Consider the following 21,351-nt stretch of genomic DNA (forward strand, 5'->3'; position numbering starts at 1 on the left):
CACATCTCTACTGAACTTCAATGACTTATCTGAAGACTTCTAGGTCTACAATACCTGCCAAAAAATTCAAAAGAAGTCCTCTGCTTGGCAAAACAGATCAAGCAAAGAGCTGGAACAGATATTTTATTTATCAGTATATATGGAAAAAAAAATGCAACAAACCCAAATGATGAGTTCCCTTCATTCCCAGAAGTCATAGTTGTAGAGGTAAAATTTTCTTGTGAGTACCTATATAAATAATCCTCAAATAGAACAAGCAGAGAATTAATTAGAACTTTCTTAGAAAGCACAAAACACCAGGGCACAGGGCAGTGGAACCAAAGGTATGTGCTGGCCATTGCTTTCTGATGATTACATTCTGTAAGCGATTAGTACAAGGCTGGTTGCGTTGTGTGACATTTCAGCATTACATAGATTGCAGCCTCTTCTCCAGGCACTTCTCAATATCATCCAAGACTTGGACAGCAGCTTTCGGAATGCGAGTCCCTGGACCAAACACATTGGTAACACCAGCTTCATACAGGAAGTCATAATCCTGTTCAGAAAGAAATTTAAGTGCTTTAGTTAAGAGTGCAACAGAAAATTGATAATTGTTTTAAAAGTTCTGTTCTGTTGTGTATGCTGGGCCTGAGAAAGTGTATGTGACAAGTCCCAGAAAGAGGCAGCACAGCAGAAAGGGAAATGGGAAAAAATTGTTAGTTCAGTGGTACAAAAACACTCCTGGGAAAGATTTGTTCAGAATCAGACTAAAGTCAGATCCTTGGAAAACATTCAAAAGTCAACTGGATGTGACCCTGAATGTCCTAATCTAAATATAACACTAATTTTGAAAATACTGCTTTACTAAAGGCTTGGGCCAGATCACTGCCAGTCATTTCTTGTAATTTGAGTTAGTCTGATTTTATGACTGTCCTGAAATTTCAAAAAGGCCTGGGAAGCAGTTATGTATTCTCTCTCTATAGGATACATTATTTTTCAACAACAGGTTAGTAGCATCCCATTGAGAGATACTGAACAAAACACAATTTTTCTCCTAGAAAAATACTATGAGTTCTGTTTGTTCAACTTAAAAGTCTGTCACTCCTGAACACTTACCTAAATGGCTAGAAAAGGAAGAAGTCTGGGAAACGGGTGTAACAGGAGATTTATATGCAAAATCAGATTAAATCTCTCTAGACAGAAGATCACCCTAAAGGTGATTCAGGCAGGGAAATTGTGGATGAGCTAAGGCAAAACCATGGATCTCACTACAAGAGAATCCAGAAAACAGTTCAACAGTTTAGGAGAAAGCAGAGGGAATGAGAAAGAGGCAACACTGAGGCCTGATGATGGGGAACATGAGGAGAGGGTAAATGGTGAATGTGATATGTAGCCTATAGGTGATGGGACCTGTCTGGTGTCTTAGTCACTAGCTATGACTCTTCCAAACTGTTACCAGAAGTCATAAAGTCTCTTAGGAGCTAGCGTTTAACCGTAATATGCAAGGTACTCGTAATCAGAAACAACAGAGCATAAAGAACACCTCTCTCAGGCTACTGATTTCAGGACACAATATACCATCCAACGAATGCTGTAAGATAAACCAGAACATGATGTACAGAAAACCCAATCAGCAAGACCCAACAGCACTCTGCAACCACCTTGCAGATCTGTGCAGAACCTGGTGATTGTACACAGTAGCGTTCAGTTCTGTAAATCTTATTTAACACTAACAGAATATAGGAAATAGCTAAGAGCAGTGCAGACAGAAATAAAGTAGACTCTCAGTCCTGATGGAAATGATGTTGACCTGTACCTGAGGTGGGATGACACCTCCACATATGACAAGAATGTCTGGCCGGTCAAGGGCATTGAGTTCTTTGATGAGTTCAGGCACAAGAGTTTTATGACCCGCTGCAAGTGTGCTCACACCAACACAGTGCACATCTGCATCAACTGCCTGCTGGGCCACTTCTCGAGGTGTCTGTATGGAAAGGGGATGACATGAGAATTAATAGCTTGAGCCTTGCTGCTGAACAAGCATTAGAGGGAAAAATGCTGCATTTGAAAAACACTGGACACTGCTCAGTCATACCTGGAAGAGGGGACCGATGTCCACATCAAAGCCAATGTCTGCAAATCCTGTAGCAATGACTTTAGCTCCTCTGTCATGGCCATCTTGACCCATCTTTGCAACAAGTATACGAGGCCTGCGCCCCTCACGATCCATGAACTTGTTAACTCTGATTGAATATACATATTGTATCTTCGTAAGTCACTGAAAATCATTAGAAGTATTTCCACAAATAAAAAAAGCACTGGCTTCAACTGTAGCATCATTCATATGCATCAGATAAAAAGATCTTCTAAGTCATGCTTTGTCTACATAGTCTGCACACTATGTTAATTTTTATGTTATATGATTACTAATATGATTTCTTGTATTTACTAGCCTCAACAATAAAATGTTCTTTTTTAAAGAAAACCATTCCACCACTTTTCCAGTGGACAAAATTTAATGGTTTTATGGTTTTATTTCAGATTTAATGATCTGAATGACAATTACCTAAAATACAATGCTTAGGTTTTAAGGATAACTACAACCAATTATTTCAAAAGAACTTGTATGGCACACAGAGACATAAAGATGTGTCCTAGACATCATACTGTGCATCATCATTCAACTGGTCACAAGTCTGCCCCAAAAAGGATAACTGTATCCCTCATTCTGTGCACTCATTCCAGCACCTCCCTTCTTCTGGTTAGTAGCAGTTCATATTTCTGTTGTATTAAGGTGACTCGATAACCACAGCACATCTTTCATCTTGCTGCTCATTATCCATGTACCACTACTTTGACTGGGACACTAAAACTACCACATCTCAGAAATGGCAGTTTTTATTGGTTTTGGTTCTTTTTTTATTATTCATAGAACTGTAGAATCACAGAATGGTTTGGGTTCGAAAGGACCTTAAGATCATCCAGTTCCAACGTCCCTGCCACGAGCAGGGACATCTTCCACTATACCAAGTCACCAAAGGGTCTGTCCAACCTGTTCTGAGAGGAGCTGGATGGATTTGATGTGCCTTGAAATCATATGTTGACCTGGCCAGGATGATCACCCTTTGAATCCAGTAGCTTACTCAGGGGAAAAGAATGACTCTAGATAAAGCATTTATTAGCACAGACGTGAAAAGCCTCAGGAGGTGATTCCAGGACAGAAATATGCAGCATTTAAGAAGCAAAAAAGTAAGAACTTGCACAGCTTAAAAAGGAATTATGTCAGCAGAGCCTGAAGAAACTTCTGCTTGAGGATGTACAGGAGTTGGGCCTGCCTTCTCTATTCCTAAAGACTGCTGAGAAGATCGATGAAGTAGGTATCTGAATCATAGAATCCCAGAATGGTTTGGGTTAGAAATAGCCTTAGTGATCACACAGTGAAAAATCCACCCCCTGTGCCACAGGCGGGAACACCTTCCACTAGACCAGGTTGCTCAAATCCCCAACCAACCTGTAAGCTGTAAATGTATAATTAAAAATACTTAAAATAAATATTTAAAATAAAAAATGATGGTGACATTCCCCAGCACAACTTGACTTGAAAAGTCAAGTCAGGCTAAACATCCCAATTATGAAGCCATCAAGAAATTCCCTTTCAAGAGAGCCTTTAAGTCTTTAATGTGTAAGCCGCAACACAGCAGGGACTTAGAAACATTGATTCCTATTACACCACCACCCACTACAGCAATTAAGTTTCTTTACCCAAGAGGACAGCAGCAAAGACAGAAGCTAACAAAAGGCACAAATAGGCAACTGTTTTCACACATGCTACCATCTTCTGATGTTTTTCTCCCTTGTGGTATGAGTAAGTAACATGCACAGACTGGAAGTTGTATGTGGACATCCAGACAGATTTTAGCCTTATAATTTTAGGAACAGTAAGAATGAGGTTACAGCAACAACTTATGGGCAGAAGAAAACCAGGTTTTGTAACTATGAGGTACTGGTAATATTTTAGAGATTACTCTTACACAGTCTGTAAAGGAAGCAATTCAGTGTATGGGGATTTCAGGCAATGTTTTTCAGCTTCTTAATCTGTGGCTGCATAGTTTATTTGAACAAAAATCTCAAATTATAACATCACCCCAGTGGATTTTGTTTTCCAGCAAATACAAGTTCAATTAAGTTTTGACTATTTTCTTATTGCACTTAGTTTTTATTCTGCTGACAGTCATGGGAGTGCCTACTGAGGTCAGTGTCATGCAGGTTTGGGAAATGCTTTTTTAGGTCACAACGAGTAGCACATATATCTCAAGGATTAAATGTGAGGCTGTGTTTAGCTATATAGGAAGCCATTCTCACCTCTTGATGGCATGAAGAATTTCATCACTCTCTCCAAACTCTTGGCGATAAGCTCCGCTCACCATTCGGTCACTGGCTTTATGCTCCCCAAACACCTTCTTCATTGCATCTGTTATTTCTCCAACAGTGCACCTAAGAGAGAGGAACAAAGTATTAATGCTACCAGGAGACTTATATGAAAAGAGACTACAGATACACACTGGCAGTGGCCCAAAAACTGGCCATGCTGCAGAACAAATTCAGTTGCACTCATTTCCCCTTTAGTGCTACAACTCTGAACATCTGACTCACCCCACTGTCATCCATTAATAGAACATACAAGAGAATTTTTAAAGAAATACTGTTTTGCTGATGTGAGAAGTGACAAAGCAACAGGGACCACTGCATAGCAAAATATTTCAAGAAATTAAATTAAATTTTCTCAAATAAGAATATTTTGGGGGGCTGAGACTACAAGAGCTTGCATTTGGACTCATACTATAAATTCAAAATATAAATCAAAACATAAACACACAGAAAAGCCTGAAAAGTAACTTTTTAACTGGAATTTGTTTTCTTTTCCCTTGATGTTTAAATTTCAGTATTTATTTTTCTTCTCCTCTACTCTACTCTTGACATAGCTCCTTTATCCACTGAGCTGTACAAGAACCTAGGAAATCCATTTACATGCAAGTTACAAGCTGGAAACACTGTGAATGTTCAAAATCATACACATTTTGCTGCTGTAGCGCAAGTGCTAGAAGCAAATCACGTTGTCATCTACCCGAATAAATTCCACCTGTCTGTGTAAAATCCATAGTGCAGATTTTACCAAAGTAAACAATGCTGCACTCTATTTACAGTTGACCCCACAACCAAATGCTTGATGAAGGGAACCTTCTTAGAAGGGAAAAACACCTCGTGTGGAGAAAGAGCAGTTCAATCGGTAGCTCAAACACAGCAAGCTTCTTCTGGTATGAAATTAACTGGGAATCGGTACTGAGTAATGATTTTGAAGGTATGTAACTGAGCTTCTATTGAAATCTGTCATAAAAATATTTCAGTTTATACTTGAACAGAAAAAGACTAAAGAATTTGTATATATAGAAGAAATGAATGCAACTTGCTGCAAACTTTGTCAAAGGAAAGGAAAAATACTACTCTTACAAAGCATTTTAAAAGTACGCTTACAGACACAGAAAATAAACCCCATTCAGCTACAGCTAAGCATGTTTCAAACCCCTGGAGTTCACATTTTCTCCTGTCATATTGCATTTAAATATAAGGTACTATGAGGCAAAATTAAGTTAAGCATACTCTGAAGCTTTTAAATGAAATGCTCAAGGGATGTTTGGACAAGATGCAACTTTTTGTCTACATACCTTTAGAAAGGGATGGCGAAAGAATTGTACTTGGTTCTCCTTCTGCCGTTTGCAGTTTCAGTAGCTATTATCTGATTCCTATCTCATGCAATCTGCCATACATCCATTGTAACAGAAGATACATTTCTGCTGTATTAACTGAATTTTTCAGTAAAATTCAGAGTTATTCTACTTCCTGTGACCTACTCTAGCTATTTGCTCTTTTGCTAGCTCATGTGTTTTTATACTCAGCAACCTTAACCATAGTTATAAACTGTAACTATGCTAATGTAGAATGGCAGAAATCCTATCATGAATATATATGCAAGATCTGTGTAATGCATATGCCTGAAGCCGATCTCCTGTCTCTAGGTGCCACTCTTCACAGCTGGCCTGCTTTGTGTCATGTTGGAATACACATTTTTAACTCACACTACTGACACTGTCTTGGTCACTTTTTATCATTTCCCCTCCTCTGGCCTTTCTGGAATTACATTTTTAACATTCTCTGCTTTTATCCATTTTCTTCCTCAGAGCACTGAGTTCATATCTGGATTTATGAGGATCATAGTCCAGAAAAGCAGTTAAGGCAAAGTAATACCAAATTTATAGTTCTGTACGGCTATGTCTGAATGTGACTTATTCTGATACTCTCTTTTAACTTACCTGTTAACAATGATTCAAAAAGCATTAGTTATAAAGCAACCTGTCCATGACAGCATCAGAACCCACTGACATTGATATGCAGTACACTTTATTTTTACAGCACCTGTATGATCTCAGACAGCCAGTGTTACTTGCATTACAAGAGCTCTCAGACCTTATTGATCATCAGTTTTTGTTTGCCAGGACATCTAAATACTCATACTAATATTACTGTTCTCTGATATTACTAATAAGAAATTGAAAAGTAAAACTGTGTAAGTGCTAGATTAACTGACTTCCCCAATTCAAGAGCAAGTTTGCAGCAGACTTTGAAATAGTATCTATAAATACTGACTCCTCCTCAGAGTGCTAGACATCACAGATTGCAGCCTCATATAGATCCAGCCAATGCATAAACAATGACAACTTACTCCTGTGTAAACGCTGGCAGTTTGCTGAAGGCTTTACAGTGGCATAAACCATGTCTTTTCTAGAGAAAACTATAATCTTGGATAAATCTTTCTTCTCCTCTTTTGCAGAAGCAGCATCTATGTATAACTTCAGTGCTAAATTAAAGTGCAGCACGTGTAGATGTGGTGTGTTTCTGTTCTTACCATCTGAAAGTGTAAATGCAAGTTTATGTAAGAAGCGAAAAATAAATGGTTTGGACTATCAATTTTATTGAAGAATAATCTGGTGGCTGGGATAAAGTTTTTTCTGTGTACTGCACAAAAAATGAAATACATTTATTTCTTCTATAAATACTGCTTCTGAAATCCCTGTATTCTTTTCTTAACAGCAGAAGAAAAGTGTACTTCTAATGACAATTACACTCTTCTTTAATCAGCTAGCCACATTAGACCAGTTTGTTAAAATAAACCTCCTCCCATTTTTGTTTCTCTTTACAGCAAAACTCTGTTCTGGAGATAACTGTTTTCATCTCACTATTATAAAACTTAGGTAGCATAAGCAATAATTCTGTTAAACAGGGCACCTCTCTAAGAAGCCTGTTCCAGTGTTTGACCACCCTTTCAGTAAAGAAATGCTTCCTAATATCCAGTCTAAACCTTCTCTGAACAGCTTTGAACTGTTCCCACATATCCTACCACTGGATACCAGAGAGAAGAGCTCAGCACCTTCCTCTTTAAGTTCCCTCCTCAGGAAGCTGCAGAGAGCAACGAGGTCATCTCTCAGGTTCCTCTTCTTGTGGCCAGACAAGCTCAAATTCCTTAACTGCTCCTCATAAGACATTCCTTCCAGCCCTTTCACCAGCTTTGTTGCCCTTCTCTAGAAGCATTCAAGGACCTTCACATCCTTCTTAAATTGCGGGGCCCACAACTGCACACAGTGCTAAAGGAGAGGCTGCAGAAATGCTGAATGCAGCAGGATAATCACCTCTTTTGACTGGCTGGTAATACATCCCAGGATGACATTTGCCCTCTTGGCTGCCCGGGCACACTGCTGACTCACACTGAGCCTGCTGCTGGCCAGCACTCCCAGACCCCTTTCTGTTGGTTGCTCTCAGTTATGTTTTCGTAGCACCTTTTGTCTACCTGTTAACAGGTAATCTGCAGCGTAATCTGGGGTTTTAAGTAAAATTAAAATTTTGAAGTGGAGACCAAAAGACAGCTATATTCTCTGTTTTGTGTTTTATCAGACTATAACCCCTACAAAATGTGGCAAGGGCAGTGTATTTGTACATAAATAGTAATCTGCACTTCATGAACTTCTGCACTGCTCATAATTACTGCTGACCAACCATGCTGTATCAGAACCCTCAAGTGCTCAGAGATTCCCTGTGCTTCCTCAAACTTAGTTAATTGAAGAACGGACAGACAGGATCTATTCTAGAGAACAACACTGAAGTAGGAAAGAAAAGTCTTAAAAGCGCCTTAGGTGAAAAAAGTAAACGTTCCACTGGACTCCAAAGGATGCTTCACTGCTCTACTCAAGAGTATCTTTTACGTGTTTGTCTGACTAACCAAACTTATTTCTCCTTCACTCAAAAAACGTTTTCACACAAATTCATGGTGCAATGAAGGATAAAGCAACAGACCATGAGAAGATTCTGAATATCCATTTTCACCTCTCAGACACTTCTTAAGCTCCCTGACCTGTGAAATAGCAGGGTGATAGAGAAACCTAGTTATGTCCTGAAACTGGTAAGAATCTGAGTTGCAAACAACACAATGTGTATGAACAAGGAATGTGTACGAACACTGTTAAGATTCTTTGTATCCATATTGTTCTTTGTAAGAAATTAAAGCATAGCCTTATGAGACTGTAAAATGTAATAGTCTATCTTACAATGTCAAACTGAAGTCATCTTTTACTTCCACCTCTGAAGAAAAACCCAAAACATCTCAAGACACCAAATGCACTGACACCATACAGAAGAACAACTAAAAGGCGAAAATGAACCAACAATTTTTAAACATCAGTTGGATATTCATCCCCACTCTCAATACCTTGAACGTGCTGCTTCCACTGCAAGGGCAAGTAAGTTGCCTTCTCCGGTTGCAGCACACTGTGTTAGAGCAGTGAGACATTGCTGGGCTGCTGCTTCATCTCTACTAGCCTTCACCTAACATGGAAGAGAGAAATATTAACTTAAACTACAAAGTGAGCTGACTTCAAATGTTAATTCTAGATGCATGCAATTGTCAATTGTCCATATATGCTATTTATTCATCAGTAAGATTCAAAGTAAAAGGTTGTCTCAGACTTTAAAATGTGTACAAGTCCATAAAATAACTCTAAACCAATTTTATCCATGTTCTTACTAATTATGAAAGTGGAAGCTGATTTCTGCTTCCATAACCCTGCCCCTTAATAGCACTTGACAAGATGCAATAGTCTGAGTGACTAAGTAATAGTAGATTTTTTAAAGCAAAACATTGCATAGCTATTTTCTATCTTATTTTCAGAAAACATAAAGTTCCTTATTTTGAAAGGTTAAACAAATTCACAAGACTATCTGAAATACAATGGTTAAAATGAAATGAATGTAACAAAACCATTTTTGTTTGGAATGAGAATACTGTGTTTCTTGGGACTTTCCATCAGCCTCCAGTGAAGCTGAACAGAAATGCAGCTTTTCTGCTAAAGACTAGAGCATATTTTCAGGAATTTGAGAATCAAGTTTCTGGCAAGCCACCTTTATTCAAGTTCTATCTGCAATTACAAGAACTTTCATTTTTAAGAAAGTTGTTCCCACCTTATTAATCTTCTCGATCTGCTTGCTACGGACTGAAGTATTATCAATAGCCAGAACTTCCACTGCCTCCTCTTTTTCTAGCTGATGCTTGTTTACTCCAACAATTACTTCAGACCCTATTTCCAGTGGAAACACCAGAAACTCAGCATAGATTTACAAATTACTATGAAAAGACATAATATTAATAAGAAAATTTTTGAGCATTATAATGCAGTGCTTTGCTTTATAACTACATACACTTCAAATACATAAGATTTTGTTCTACAGGAAAGACTACGAGAGGATGAGATGCATGAACTTGGCAAATACTGGGACTGAAAAAAAGATGTGAACTAAACCAATATTTATCTTACAAACTGATTTTGTAATGAGTTACCAATATACATTAGCTGTTGTTCTCTTTTTCAGTTTACATGACTGAATCTTACAGAATTACGAAGTGCTCATCTCCAGCACTTTTCTACATTTATTTTTCTGATTTACCAGACAAATAAGAAAGTAAAGTTCCTACCTAAAACTACTGCATGTAAATAAAAATTAATCTGTCACATTGAAAATCTGTGTTTCAGCTTTCAGCCAGTATGGACTAAACCATTTTTATTTGCAGTGCCTGATAACATTACATTACATATATATTGTTTGGTTGATATGCTGGAGGGAAGGAATGGCATTCAGAGGGACCTTGACACGCTTGTGAGGTGGGCTGATGCCAACCTCATGAAGTTTAACCATGACAAGTGCAAGGTCCTACACCTGGGTCGGAGCAATCCCAGGCAGAGAACAGATTCAGAGCAGCCTTGTGGAGAAGGACTTGGGGGTGTTGGTTGATGAGAAAATGAACATAGGCCGGCAGTGTGTGCTTGCAGCCCAGAAAGGCAACCGCATCCTGGGCTGCATCAAAAGGAGTGTGACCAGCAGGTCGAAGGAGGTGATCCTGCCCCTCTACTCTGCTCTTGTCAGACCTCACCTGGAGTATTGTGTGCAGTTCTGGTGTCCTCAACATAAAAAGGACATGGAACTGCTAGAACAAGTCCAGAGGAGGGCCACAAGGATGATCCGGGGACTGGAGCACCTCTCATATGAAGACAGGCTGAAAATGTTGGGGTTGTTCAGCCTGGAGGAGAGAAGGCTGTGTGGAGACCTCATAGCAGCCTTCCAGTATCAGAAGGGGGCCTATAGGGATGCTGGGGAGGGACTCTTCACGAGGGACTGTAGTGATAGGACAATGGGTAACGGGTTAAAACTTAAACAGGGGAAATTTAGATTGGATATAAGGAAGAAGTTCTTTACTGTAATGGTGGTGAGGCACTGGAATGGGATGCCCAGGGAGGCTGTGAATTCTCCATCCCTGGCGGTGTTCAAGGCCAGGCTGGACAGAGCCTTGGGTGGCATGGTTTAGTGTGAGGTGTTCCTGCCCATGGCGGGGGGGGGGGGGGGGGGGGGGCGGAACTAGATGATCTTAAAGTCCTTTCCAACCCTATTTTATGATTCTATGATCACAAAGAAAGAGCTATAATCATACTCATCTGAGATGACTGCTTTTTTTTTTTCCTAGTCTTTGGGGAAAACAGGCAGTTCTCAAGCAAAACCAGGAATTTGGCCAGATACATTCAATATTGCCATCTGCTGGCACTCATGCTTTTAAATTCAGGAATCACAGTTTAAAGATACTATCAGAAATAAAAAGATTAGGTACTGAAGGCCCAAAATACTCCTTTAAAACGGTCTTCCTAGTGCTTTGTCTAATCTAGTCTTAAACAAATCAAGCAGGACTATTTTCATACTGGTACTGTATTTCACACATACGTCTATCTCTTTTCCAAGGCTTTCACTGAAACTGTTATCATTTTATCTCTCAAAATCTGCTACTCCTAAACTAAGAAGAAAAAAACCCAATGAAAATGTGCATAAAAGACTTTTATACAAAGGTATTCTATTGGTAGTTTTCCTTTCTTTCATCTCTCTGCTTCCTACCAGAGTCAATCCTGGCTTGTTTTCGGGCTGCACACTCTTCAATACGAAGTTTGGGAATTCCCTCAGCAACAGCTTTAGCCATTCCACCCATTTCTTCTATCTCCTCAACAAGCTGAGAAATGAAGAAGATTGAGAAAGTGAGTAGTAGCAAGGTTCTTCAGAAAACAAGCTTTGGCACTGGTGTTATCATGCAAATTTATGTTATACCTATATATACAGTCTTGTGCTCTAAAAGTGCGCTTCCTATCTCTGTATCTCTCACTACAGATTTTGATATAAATTAAGAGACATCTCAAACAAAAGAACATTCCTATTACCAAAACTCCATGAATTTGTTAACTTCTAATAGAAGTGTCCCTCTCTCAAAATATACAGTGTATTTTTGTAAAGTTCATTTACAGAGAAATCACTGACGCTTAAGTGTAAAATAATTGTTAGAAGTTACCAACATTATCAGACAGTCCCTTAAGAGATATTTCTCAAAACTCATATACCAATTTTCCTACAACACATAAAAGGCTATACAAACTGACCTTTAAAGCAGCTTCATAGACATCATTGGTGAGGCACTCCATAAGGTAAGATCCCCCCCAGGGGTCTGCCACTTTAGGAATACCTGACTCCTCTTGAATTATGATCTGTGTGTTCCTAGCAATGCGAGCGCTCTTCACCGTAGGCAAACCCAAGGCTTCATCATAGGAATTTGTATGCAGAGACTGTGTACCTCCAAACACTGCAGCCATTGCTTCAATTGTAGTACGGATAACATTGTTAAAGGGATCCTGGAATGAAAAGGAGAACTCTGAAGCTCAATGGTTCTGCCAGAGGGCTGAAGAAGATTAGTCACACATGTACTATACTGCAATGAAATGAACGCAAGATTCCCCATTGAAACACTGCAATCATAGCAAAAGCTGAAAAAGAACAGTCAATAATTAGCATTCAAACTGATCTATACTTATCAGTATCTTAGACAAGGAGATTAATCCAGAAAGCAAGCCAAAATTATCAGTGTATGAGCAAACTGGTCTGATAATACAGCAAGGCTTAACTTATATTTAGTGTTATTTCAAAGAACTTCACGAGTCCAGGTTGGAGAAGATGGAACAGGAAATCCCAATGTCCTCTATCCTCAGATCCAGAATTCTTGGAGTAGTGAATAGCACATCTGCCAGACAGGTTACTAGTCAAGATCCCTTCTGGAACTAAATGTGCTTAGTATTTGCATTAACAGCAGCTCTATATAAAGACAGGAATTACAGCTGAAATTTGCTGGTGCTATAAAACTGAAAGATATCTGCAGGAGAACTGGGATATTAACCAAAACAAAAAGATAATCTGGAGCACAAGGTATAGAAACAGTCAGTATTAAGGAATATAATCTCAGCCTTTAGGTGAAAATTTTTATCTGTTTCTTTCAGACATTTAGAGAGTCGAGTTGGATATATGTGCCTTTAAAGTCACAGAGCAGTTATCATGATTTAGATTCAATATAAGGAAGAAATTCATTACTGTGAGGGTTGTGAGGCACTGGCACAGATTGCCCAGAGAAGCTGTGGCTGCCCCATTCCTGGAAGTGTTCAAGGCCAGGCTGGACAGGGCCTTGAGCAACCTGGTCTAGTGGAAGGTGTCCCTGCCCATGGTAGGGGAGTTAGAACTAGATGTGCTTTAAGGTTTCTTCCAACCCAAACCATTCTATGATTCTATGATCTCCAGCGGGTGACTTACATTCTGAGACAGAGTGAAGAATCACACAGTGCAGCTGCCTAATTTAATGTGATTATTAAGGGAACTTAACAGTAGCTCAGACTGCATAACTCATTCTTAACATGCTTGTTAACATACTGGAATCCTTTTGTGAATACAGTTTCAAGACTCCAGTTTCTGCCTTTCACTTGAGCACTACAAGGCAGTCCAGAATACTGAAGTATTTTGGGAAGCAGGGTTCTGGGAAGCAATGCTGCTGGAACTCAACAAGACTTATGTTTTACATAAGCAAAAAGATGTATCCAGTGCTAGTGTGTGCATTTGTCAGGGTAAGACAGGCGGTTTCCTTCAGAAAGCTGCACCTTTACGAGTAAAATCAGCAGCCCCCTAAAATCAGATACATACCATGAAAACATATTTAAATGAGGAAGTTGATGACAGTCCAGTTTCTAACCTGCTCAGTGAGTGACCAGCCCGAAGTTTGGCAGTGAGCTCTCAGCAGAAGAGATTTGGGATCCTTTGGCTTAAACATTTTCTCTACCAAGTAAGCCCACAGCCGCCTCCCAGCTCTCATCTTAGCTATTTCCATGTAGAAGTTCATGCCAATTCCCCAAAAGAAGGAAAGCCTGTAATAATAGTATATGATCAGCATAAAACATTAAACTATTATACTAACTCAGTTTCAGTAAAGGAGAAGCCCTACACCAAGGAGGTCACTGATTAATTTACTGTTACAGAAATAACCCAGACATATGATGATGTTCCTGGACACTGATGCCAGCTGATATAGAATATGATATACAGAATGATAATTGGACTTATTTTCCAAACAAAGTGACCGCAAGCACACTGCCAGTGACAATGCTCCCTGGAACTGCCAAACTGTCCCCAGGGTCTGTTTTAGGGAAGCCCTAGGTCAAGTGGTGTTCCAGCACGTCACGGATACAGACAGCGACACCCCAGTGCCAGGTGTGCCTCGTGGTCACAATCTACTAGCGTAGTTATGCACACAAACTACTTAAAATGAGAATACATCACATATTATAAGCGTGTTTTCATCCTTTTACTGATGATTCTAATAAAAATAAAACAGTTCAATACTGGCAAGCATATCAGAGAACAGACTGACTGATCTCTCTTTGCTACTTATATCTTCTATGATATATACATTTAAACATGATAGTTAAAGCTAGTAAACCCCATTACACTAAAGATGCCTTTTTAACAGTGAATTAGCTATTGAAACAATTTGCCAAAGGCTCTTACAGATTCTCCATAACTAGAAAATCTAAAAATAAGGCTGTACCTTTTTTCTGAATGATTCACGTGGATTTTACCACAGATGCTGGAAATAGGTTAATTCAGCTGACTCCTTTAGCTTGAATGTGCAAGAGGCTGTGTGAATCATGTATTTTTTTTTTTTAGACTCACTGTATAGTTAGGGAATCTGTAAATCAACCAGATCACTGAAACTGCTTCTGCTTAGTTTGGCAGCAGCTATACAAAAATACAATATCCTGCTTAAAAATTTTATTTTTAGAAATTTGCAACTGTAAATTGAACTACCTGAACTTCCCCTTGTTAAGCATTTTCCCCAAATGTTTCAAAATACTACTACTAAAAAACATAAATAATACTACAGCCTAAAAGAATTGCAAGAGCTCTTGCTGCATTCTGCAGTCCTAAAGCTACAACTGTATTCGATACATGAGGTTAGAGATCCTTTTCTGATCAGAGAACAGTTATTGCAACAGACCTTGACAATGCTTGGGCTTGTGAGCATGCTTTATTCAGTTTATTAGTGTAGATGTAGTCTAAATGTCTTTTGGACCAGACATATTTTCCTACCACTGAAATTGTGTAACAAAACCAAAACAAAACCTATCTGCAATGTGAGCACTGTCAATATTGTTTTAATGTGTAAAAATACTGAATTTGATATTTAACTCTTTTACATTCTCTTAAACTTTTGGTAAAACTACAAGTTTTAACAAAAGTGAGTTTCATACTTCGAAATTTTTTTATCTCACCTTGGTGCAAATTCATCAATGGTAAGGCCAGCTTTAAGTCCAGTTCTGCAATACTCCAAGCCATCTGCTATAGTATAAGCTAATTCCAGAATAGTGTCAGCTCCTGCCTCTTGCATGTGGTACCCACTGATTGAAATGGAATTAAATTTCGGCATATGCTGCAAAAATAAAAAAATATCAGGGTACAACAGCAGAAGGGGGGATCAGATAACTGTTCTATCAACATTCATGAATAATACATTCTTTGTAAACTGAATACAATCCATCTCTATTAAGTGGTGTTTGCAGATGTTTACTTCACACACTTAAACTATCACCTGCCATGGTATCTTTCTCAGTTAAAAGCTGTGTGCCACCTGTTCAATGAAAATGCCACTAAGAAAACAACTGGTAGTACTGAACTTCCAGTCATCAGTTCAGAACTTCATCCCTTTCATTAGCTCCTTCTCATGCTTAATTTTGCAGCAGGAGTCCTTCAAGATTTCTTCCCTCTTTGCTCCTCATTACAGCTGTATTGTTAACCATGGGGCAAAAAACACCCTGTTTGCTCCTTGTCTATAAGCTTCCTGACATCCCTTCAGGTTTAGGTTCATCTTAATCTGACTTTTATTTGGACTGACTTAAAAAAACTTTAAATTTATGCTGTAAGTGACTTGGGATCTTAACTTCTCCTCCTGGCCCTTTCTACAACCACATCATTCATCACTATGACAGGTCTTTCCGTCTTCTGCTTTGTCCTCCGAAGTGCCTCACAAATAGTTAACTAGATGTAATAACAGAAGTAAATACATTTAAAGAAGAAATACCTTTGAGGTGTACTGGAAGATGTCAGCAATAATCCTCATTGATGGCTCTGGGGGGAAAATGTAGGTATTTCGGACCATGAACTCCTTCAAGATGTCATTTTGGATTGTCCCTGTCAGCTTGGCCTGAGGCACTCCCTGTTCTTCTCCAGTTACAATGAATGTTGCCAATATGGGAATGACTGCCCCGTTCATTGTCATAGAAACCGACATTTTCTCTAAAGGAATTCCATCAAAAAGGATTTTGGTGTCTTCCACTGTATCAATGGCAACTCCAGCCATCCCAACGTCTCCTCGGACTCGTGGATTGTCTGAATCATAACCACGGTGTGTGGCTAGATCAAAAGCAACAGATAATCCCTGCTGGCCAGCTGAATGAAAAAGAAAAAAAAAAAAGCCAACACAGAGAGATTCAGAAGTGTTGAACAGACTTGTATTAAAACTGGACCTACATTCATTAATTTTATTTTACATGATCCAGGCTTGGATGAGAAACCAATTTTTGATGTTAAACACTGTTTCCTCCCCAAACATGTCCAAGGTCTTCTAGACTTAAACTTTAAATGAAAAAGCTTTTAATTGAGAAAAAAAACCAAAACAAACCTGTAGCCCTTCTGACTCAGTCACACAATCAGTTTACAATGCTTAGCAAACCGATTAATACAGTTTAGCCACAATTTGCAAATGTGCATAGACAGACAGTATCAGGGTTTATATACAGCAATTCCACTTAGCTGGAAACAAAAGCATGATAAACGACTTCACATTACCTTTTTTTTTATCACAAATTAAACACACGCACACAAATTGCTATCTTGCCTCCAGTGACAGATGTTGTTTATTTGTAAAGCAAAGTGATACATTACTAAATCTGCAGTAGGAGAAAATTACTCATAAAGCAGGGAACAGGATACTTAGAGCTCTTGGCAGACTTGCTGCTGCAACCTGGAAGCAGTACCCCAAACTCTGCTATTCCCAAGCATTCACCCTCTGCCCAGCACTGCTGTTCCTGAAGTAACTGTATCTACTGCATTTGCAAATTCCCTTCTCAACACCCGGAGAGCTCTGGTCAGATACCAGCCATCATCCCTGATCTGAAAAGCTAAGTGTTAGTTCTGAAGCACAATGACATAAATGTAAATGTCTGCCTAGTTTCAAGCAATAGAAATTTCAGCAATTATGAGAACTAACAACTCTTCTACAGCATTTCTCCAATTAGAGAGCTATTTTAATTGCATTATTAGAAATGCTTTACAAATAACAAGGTCAGATTCAGAATCTATGCTAAATAATTCAATATTAATACAACCGTTAACACAGTAAGATAAAATTACAACATCACAATTTCAAAACTCAAAGATGGCAGCAAACAGACTTGAGTTACTGAGCTGTGCCAACAGCTAACCCAAGCATTAGCATTTCTGCTTCAGCAGCAGCATTCACCAGGAAAACCAAGTATATCCAGAGCAATATTTCTAGTTAAATGTTTGTTTGTAAACCTCTAATAACTTCTTAATCTACTGAGAATTTTATAAACTGAAAGAAATTTTATAAACTGAAAGAATCAATAATACTTGCAAGGATACTAAAGCAGCTAATACTGCTTCATATTAGCTAACCATGACTATCATAGGAGGTAAATACCCACAAACACCACCACCCCCCAGCCAGTTATGTTTTAAGAAGGAGGGACTGTAAAGTGGGAAATAAAAAGTGCCACAGATAAATTACTTATAAGTAATATGTATTTATAAGATAATTTAAAATTTATAATATTAGATGGAAACCCAAAATGTCAGAATGCACTAACACCAGAAGTTTAGCCAAGTGACGAAGTTCAACGTTGTTTTCTGCTGCTATCTTCTCTCACAATCATATAATAAGCATGAAGTGCTCCATAATCTCTGCCGGTTGGAGCCTTGAATGCAGCCAAATTATGACTCTCTAGCTGTTAAGGCAGAACAACTGAAAATAGCATTCAGCACATTAATTTTTCTACCGGAATGGCAAAATGGAGCAAAAGCAGTTTCAGAAATTATCCAGTTTACCAGTAATAAAGAAATACAGTGCAATTGGGAAGATCCTATCAGAAATCAAAAGTCACAAGGCAGAATAATGACATTCACCATGTAACTCACCACATGAATGATCCCCACTGTTCTGCAAGGCAATGTGGTTTCCCAAAGTAGCCATCTTACCTTTAATGTTGTCTTTGTAGAACTTATTGCTCTCCTCCACTGTACTGAAGCCAGCATATTGGCGGATAGTCCATGGCCTGTATGTGTACATGGTTGGGTAGGGTCCTCTAGTGTAAGGTTTCATCCCTGGCAGCTCCTCAGGGAGGTCTTCTGTGTCCCTTTTGGAGTATAAAGGCTTGATGTCAATCCCCTCTGGGGTGCGCCAAATTAAATCCTTTGGATTCTTGCCTTTCAGCTGCTTTTCAGCAAGGGCAGCCCACTCGGGGTGCAGCGGCTGCCTGTGCAGCGAACGCCATATGAGCCGGCAGGCTGGAAGTTGTGCCAGGTGTGTGCAGTGGTGGAGCCAGAGGCGCAATAGGGCATCTTTGGCTCTTAGCATGGCTGTCCCACTGGCTGGTTAGTACGGGGCAAGCTGAAGAAAATAAAAACATGTATTTTGCATTATCATATAAACCCAACATGGGAGAAGTAAGCATGGAGAGGTCTAGCAGTTTGCTAAAGCCAAAACAACTACTCAAGAAAAACTAAGTATTTAATTACGCACGTGATAGATATCCTCCCCCCCCGCCTTTCAACCAGACAATGTATAAACTGAGTTCAGGAAAAAATCCTACATTTTGTTCTTTCTACAACCACATCTAAAACTTATTATAGTCCCCAAGCAACACCATCACTAATCAGTCACTGAAAAAAATCAGTGTCAGGCTTGAAGGTAGCATGCTGAGCTACCTGCTTACCTTCCCATCTCTCTCATCTATGAATTCCTTAATGGCAAAGAGGAACCCCCAAAGAGGCATTCTGAAGGAAGTGGACTGTCAGAAAATTGCTGACAATTGTACACTTTGGGAAAGGGGGCTTGGGCTGAATGGAAATCCGAGATATACTGAGAAAGGTGGTATGCAAGAACACAGGGATGATGCAAGCTGCAGAGCTCATCCCACCATGCATGAGACTAATATCGGGATAAGTTAAGTAACTCTGGAATGCTGTAAGTTCTTCAGCTTCTGCTCTGTGTATCCTATCACTGCACTTGCTTCACAAGCCAAAACCTTTAGTTTGGCTCCAAGGTCCTGTTAACTCCTCTCGAGCTCATATCCTTCAGAACTCCCTGGAAACACATGCTACCCTGACACCTTTATGAGAAAGTATGCACAAAACTGGAAAGCATCTTTATCACAGTTATGGTACTGCAGCAACATTTACTGCAGCAACATTTACTGCAGCAACATTTACTGCAGCTTTAATAATAGATATGCCACGTGTGCTTTACATGCAATTTGATAAGCACGAAGATGCACCAGAGGAGTACAGAGCTCCCCGGAGAGACGTGATCCTGCAGCAAGAATCAAGACAACCTCTGCCTCCACTGCTGCACGGGTCCCAGCGCGCTTTCCCCGGCCACGCACAACGAAGTAACCACAAAGCTTCCCTGTCACCTTCCTACAATCCTCCCCCTCCACCCCCCATACCACTGCACCCACACCCGGAGGAGGGACAGAGACTAGAAAGCACGGTTCATCCACCCCTCTGCGCCACGCCGCGCCTGGCCGCCCCATAACCGCCCTGACAGGCCCAGCGTCTGTGCGTGCCCAGCGCCCCCCGCCGCTACAACCTGCCCCCAACACGCCCCCATGGCGGCCTATGGGACCAGAGGTCCGGTGCGGGCGTTGCCCCAGAGGGTCGCGGCCCTGCCCGCCAGCGGGACGGAGGCAGGGGGAACGAGTTACAGAATCACGACAAACCCCAGACACAGCTACCCTCCGCTACCTGCTGTCTGCCCCTCAGCTGGCCCCCGACACCCGCGCAGCACAGCGCTTGCGCGTTGCACGGCAAGGCGCATGCGTACAGAGCACGGCTCGTGCACCGTCCTCCATGCGGGAGGCGGGAACGAGCAGTTGCGCGTGCGCCCCTTTGCGCGGGCAGATCGGTTTGGTAACGGCTGGCGGTCTAGCGCGGGATCTGCGGGTGTGGTGAGGCACTGACTGAGTGTGGGGGCCTTGGGCGGGTGTCGGGGCGGTGAGATCTGGTGGATGGTGTTGTGGAGGTTCCCGCGGTGTCGTCCTGCAGCAACGGGGGGCAGGAGTTTGGGGACGGGGCCAGATGGGGGGGGGGAGGGTTAAGACTACAACTCCCAGCATGCGTTTCGCTCGAGTGCCCTATAGCCCTGGCGGGCAGTATTGCATTCCGGGAGTTGTAGTCCGCGCTGAGGACTAGTGGTTCTGCTAACGCTGTCCCACAAAACCTGTAGCTACTGGAGGACGGGTGAGAGGCATGGCTTGTTTATAGGACCATGGGGGAATGGCTTTAAACTGACATAGGAGAAATGTAGATTAGATAGAGGAAAGAAACTCTTCCCTGTGAGGGTGGTGAGGCGAGGCACTGGCACAGGTTGCCCAGGGAAGCTGTGGCTGCTCAAACCCTGGCAGTGTTCAAGGCCAGTTTGGATGGGGCTTGAAGCAACCTGGTCTAGTGGAAGGTGTCCCTGCCCGTGGCAGGGGGTTGGAACTGAATGTGCTTTAAGGTTCCTTCCAACCCAAACCATTGTGTGATTTAGCTGGTGTTCATTGTGACTGTCGTCTGTCGAGCTGCGATCCTCTGTATGAAGGGAGAAGTGGCCTGAAGGAATGCAAGAAAAACTGAATACATCTGAGTTGCTGTTGTACTTACAAAAGAGAAAAGTAGTGTGGTGTAACAGCTATTCTGTCTTGTGTGGTTCTTTTTCCTCCATCTCTATAGCGAGTAAGAAAAGAAAGTGTAGGTTTAAACTGCAGCTGATGCGAGGGGTTAACCAATGCATGGGAGTTAGGGTTAAGGGATGATTAATTAGGGGCTGAAGTTGCTTGCTAAACAATGTAGACTGCTGATAAGAGGAAGGAACTGTAAATTAGTTCCTGCCCTCTGGACCCCTAAGCTGGCTAAAACCACCTTTGGGGTTTAAACACCCAGGGAGCATGCCGGACAACTAGAAGTGAAAAGTTCAGGCCTGAGGCGACAAGTTCAGGCTCATTTACTTCATCTTGAGACCCTCGCTGGTAACCCTTAGGGGACACTGCGCAGGCGCAAAGGACCTTTTAGCTCATTATAATATGAAACGGG

At 40.7% G+C, this 21,351-nt stretch overlaps 1 protein-coding gene across 1 annotated transcript; it reads right to left on the reverse strand.

Moving 5' to 3' along the window:
* Window positions 1–97: 97 nt before the first annotated feature.
* On the reverse strand, window positions 98–20,080 carry MMUT (methylmalonyl-CoA mutase). The gene is made up of 13 exons (XM_061460981.1): window positions 20,023–20,080; window positions 18,256–18,667; window positions 16,061–16,428; window positions 15,255–15,412; window positions 13,679–13,850; window positions 12,051–12,299; window positions 11,518–11,629; window positions 9,544–9,659; window positions 8,795–8,910; window positions 4,342–4,473; window positions 2,075–2,222; window positions 1,796–1,963; window positions 98–535 (listed from the first exon to the last, which is right to left on the reverse strand). Exons 2-13 carry the CDS (start codon window positions 18,632–18,634, stop codon window positions 407–409), a joined length of 2,247 nt encoding a protein of 748 aa, XP_061316965.1. The 5' UTR covers window positions 18,635–18,667; window positions 20,023–20,080; the 3' UTR covers window positions 98–406.
* Between the last annotated feature and the right edge of the window lie 1,271 nt (window positions 20,081–21,351).

Source organism: Pezoporus flaviventris, unplaced genomic scaffold (assembly GCF_033815535.1).
Source record: "Pezoporus flaviventris isolate CSIRO_AGI_PZ_B2104156 unplaced genomic scaffold, CSIRO_AGI_Pfla_v1 ptg000031l, whole genome shotgun sequence".
Lineage (NCBI taxonomy): Eukaryota > Metazoa > Chordata > Aves > Psittaciformes > Psittacidae > Pezoporus > Pezoporus flaviventris.

Bases quoted from the DNA above. Each gene is read 5' to 3' on its own strand.
- MMUT (XM_061460981.1), bottom strand. From the start codon at position 18,634: ATGCTAAGAGCCAAAGATGCCCTATTGCGCCTCTGGCTCCACCACTGC. The intron at 16,429-18,255 runs GTAAGATGGCTA...TTTTTCATTCAG, and splicing joins CTACAAAGACAACATTAAAG to CTGGCCAGCAGGGATTATCT. The intron at 1,964-2,074 runs GTATGACTGAGC...CTTTCCATACAG, and splicing joins ACATCGGTCCCCTCTTCCAG to ACACCTCGAGAAGTGGCCCA.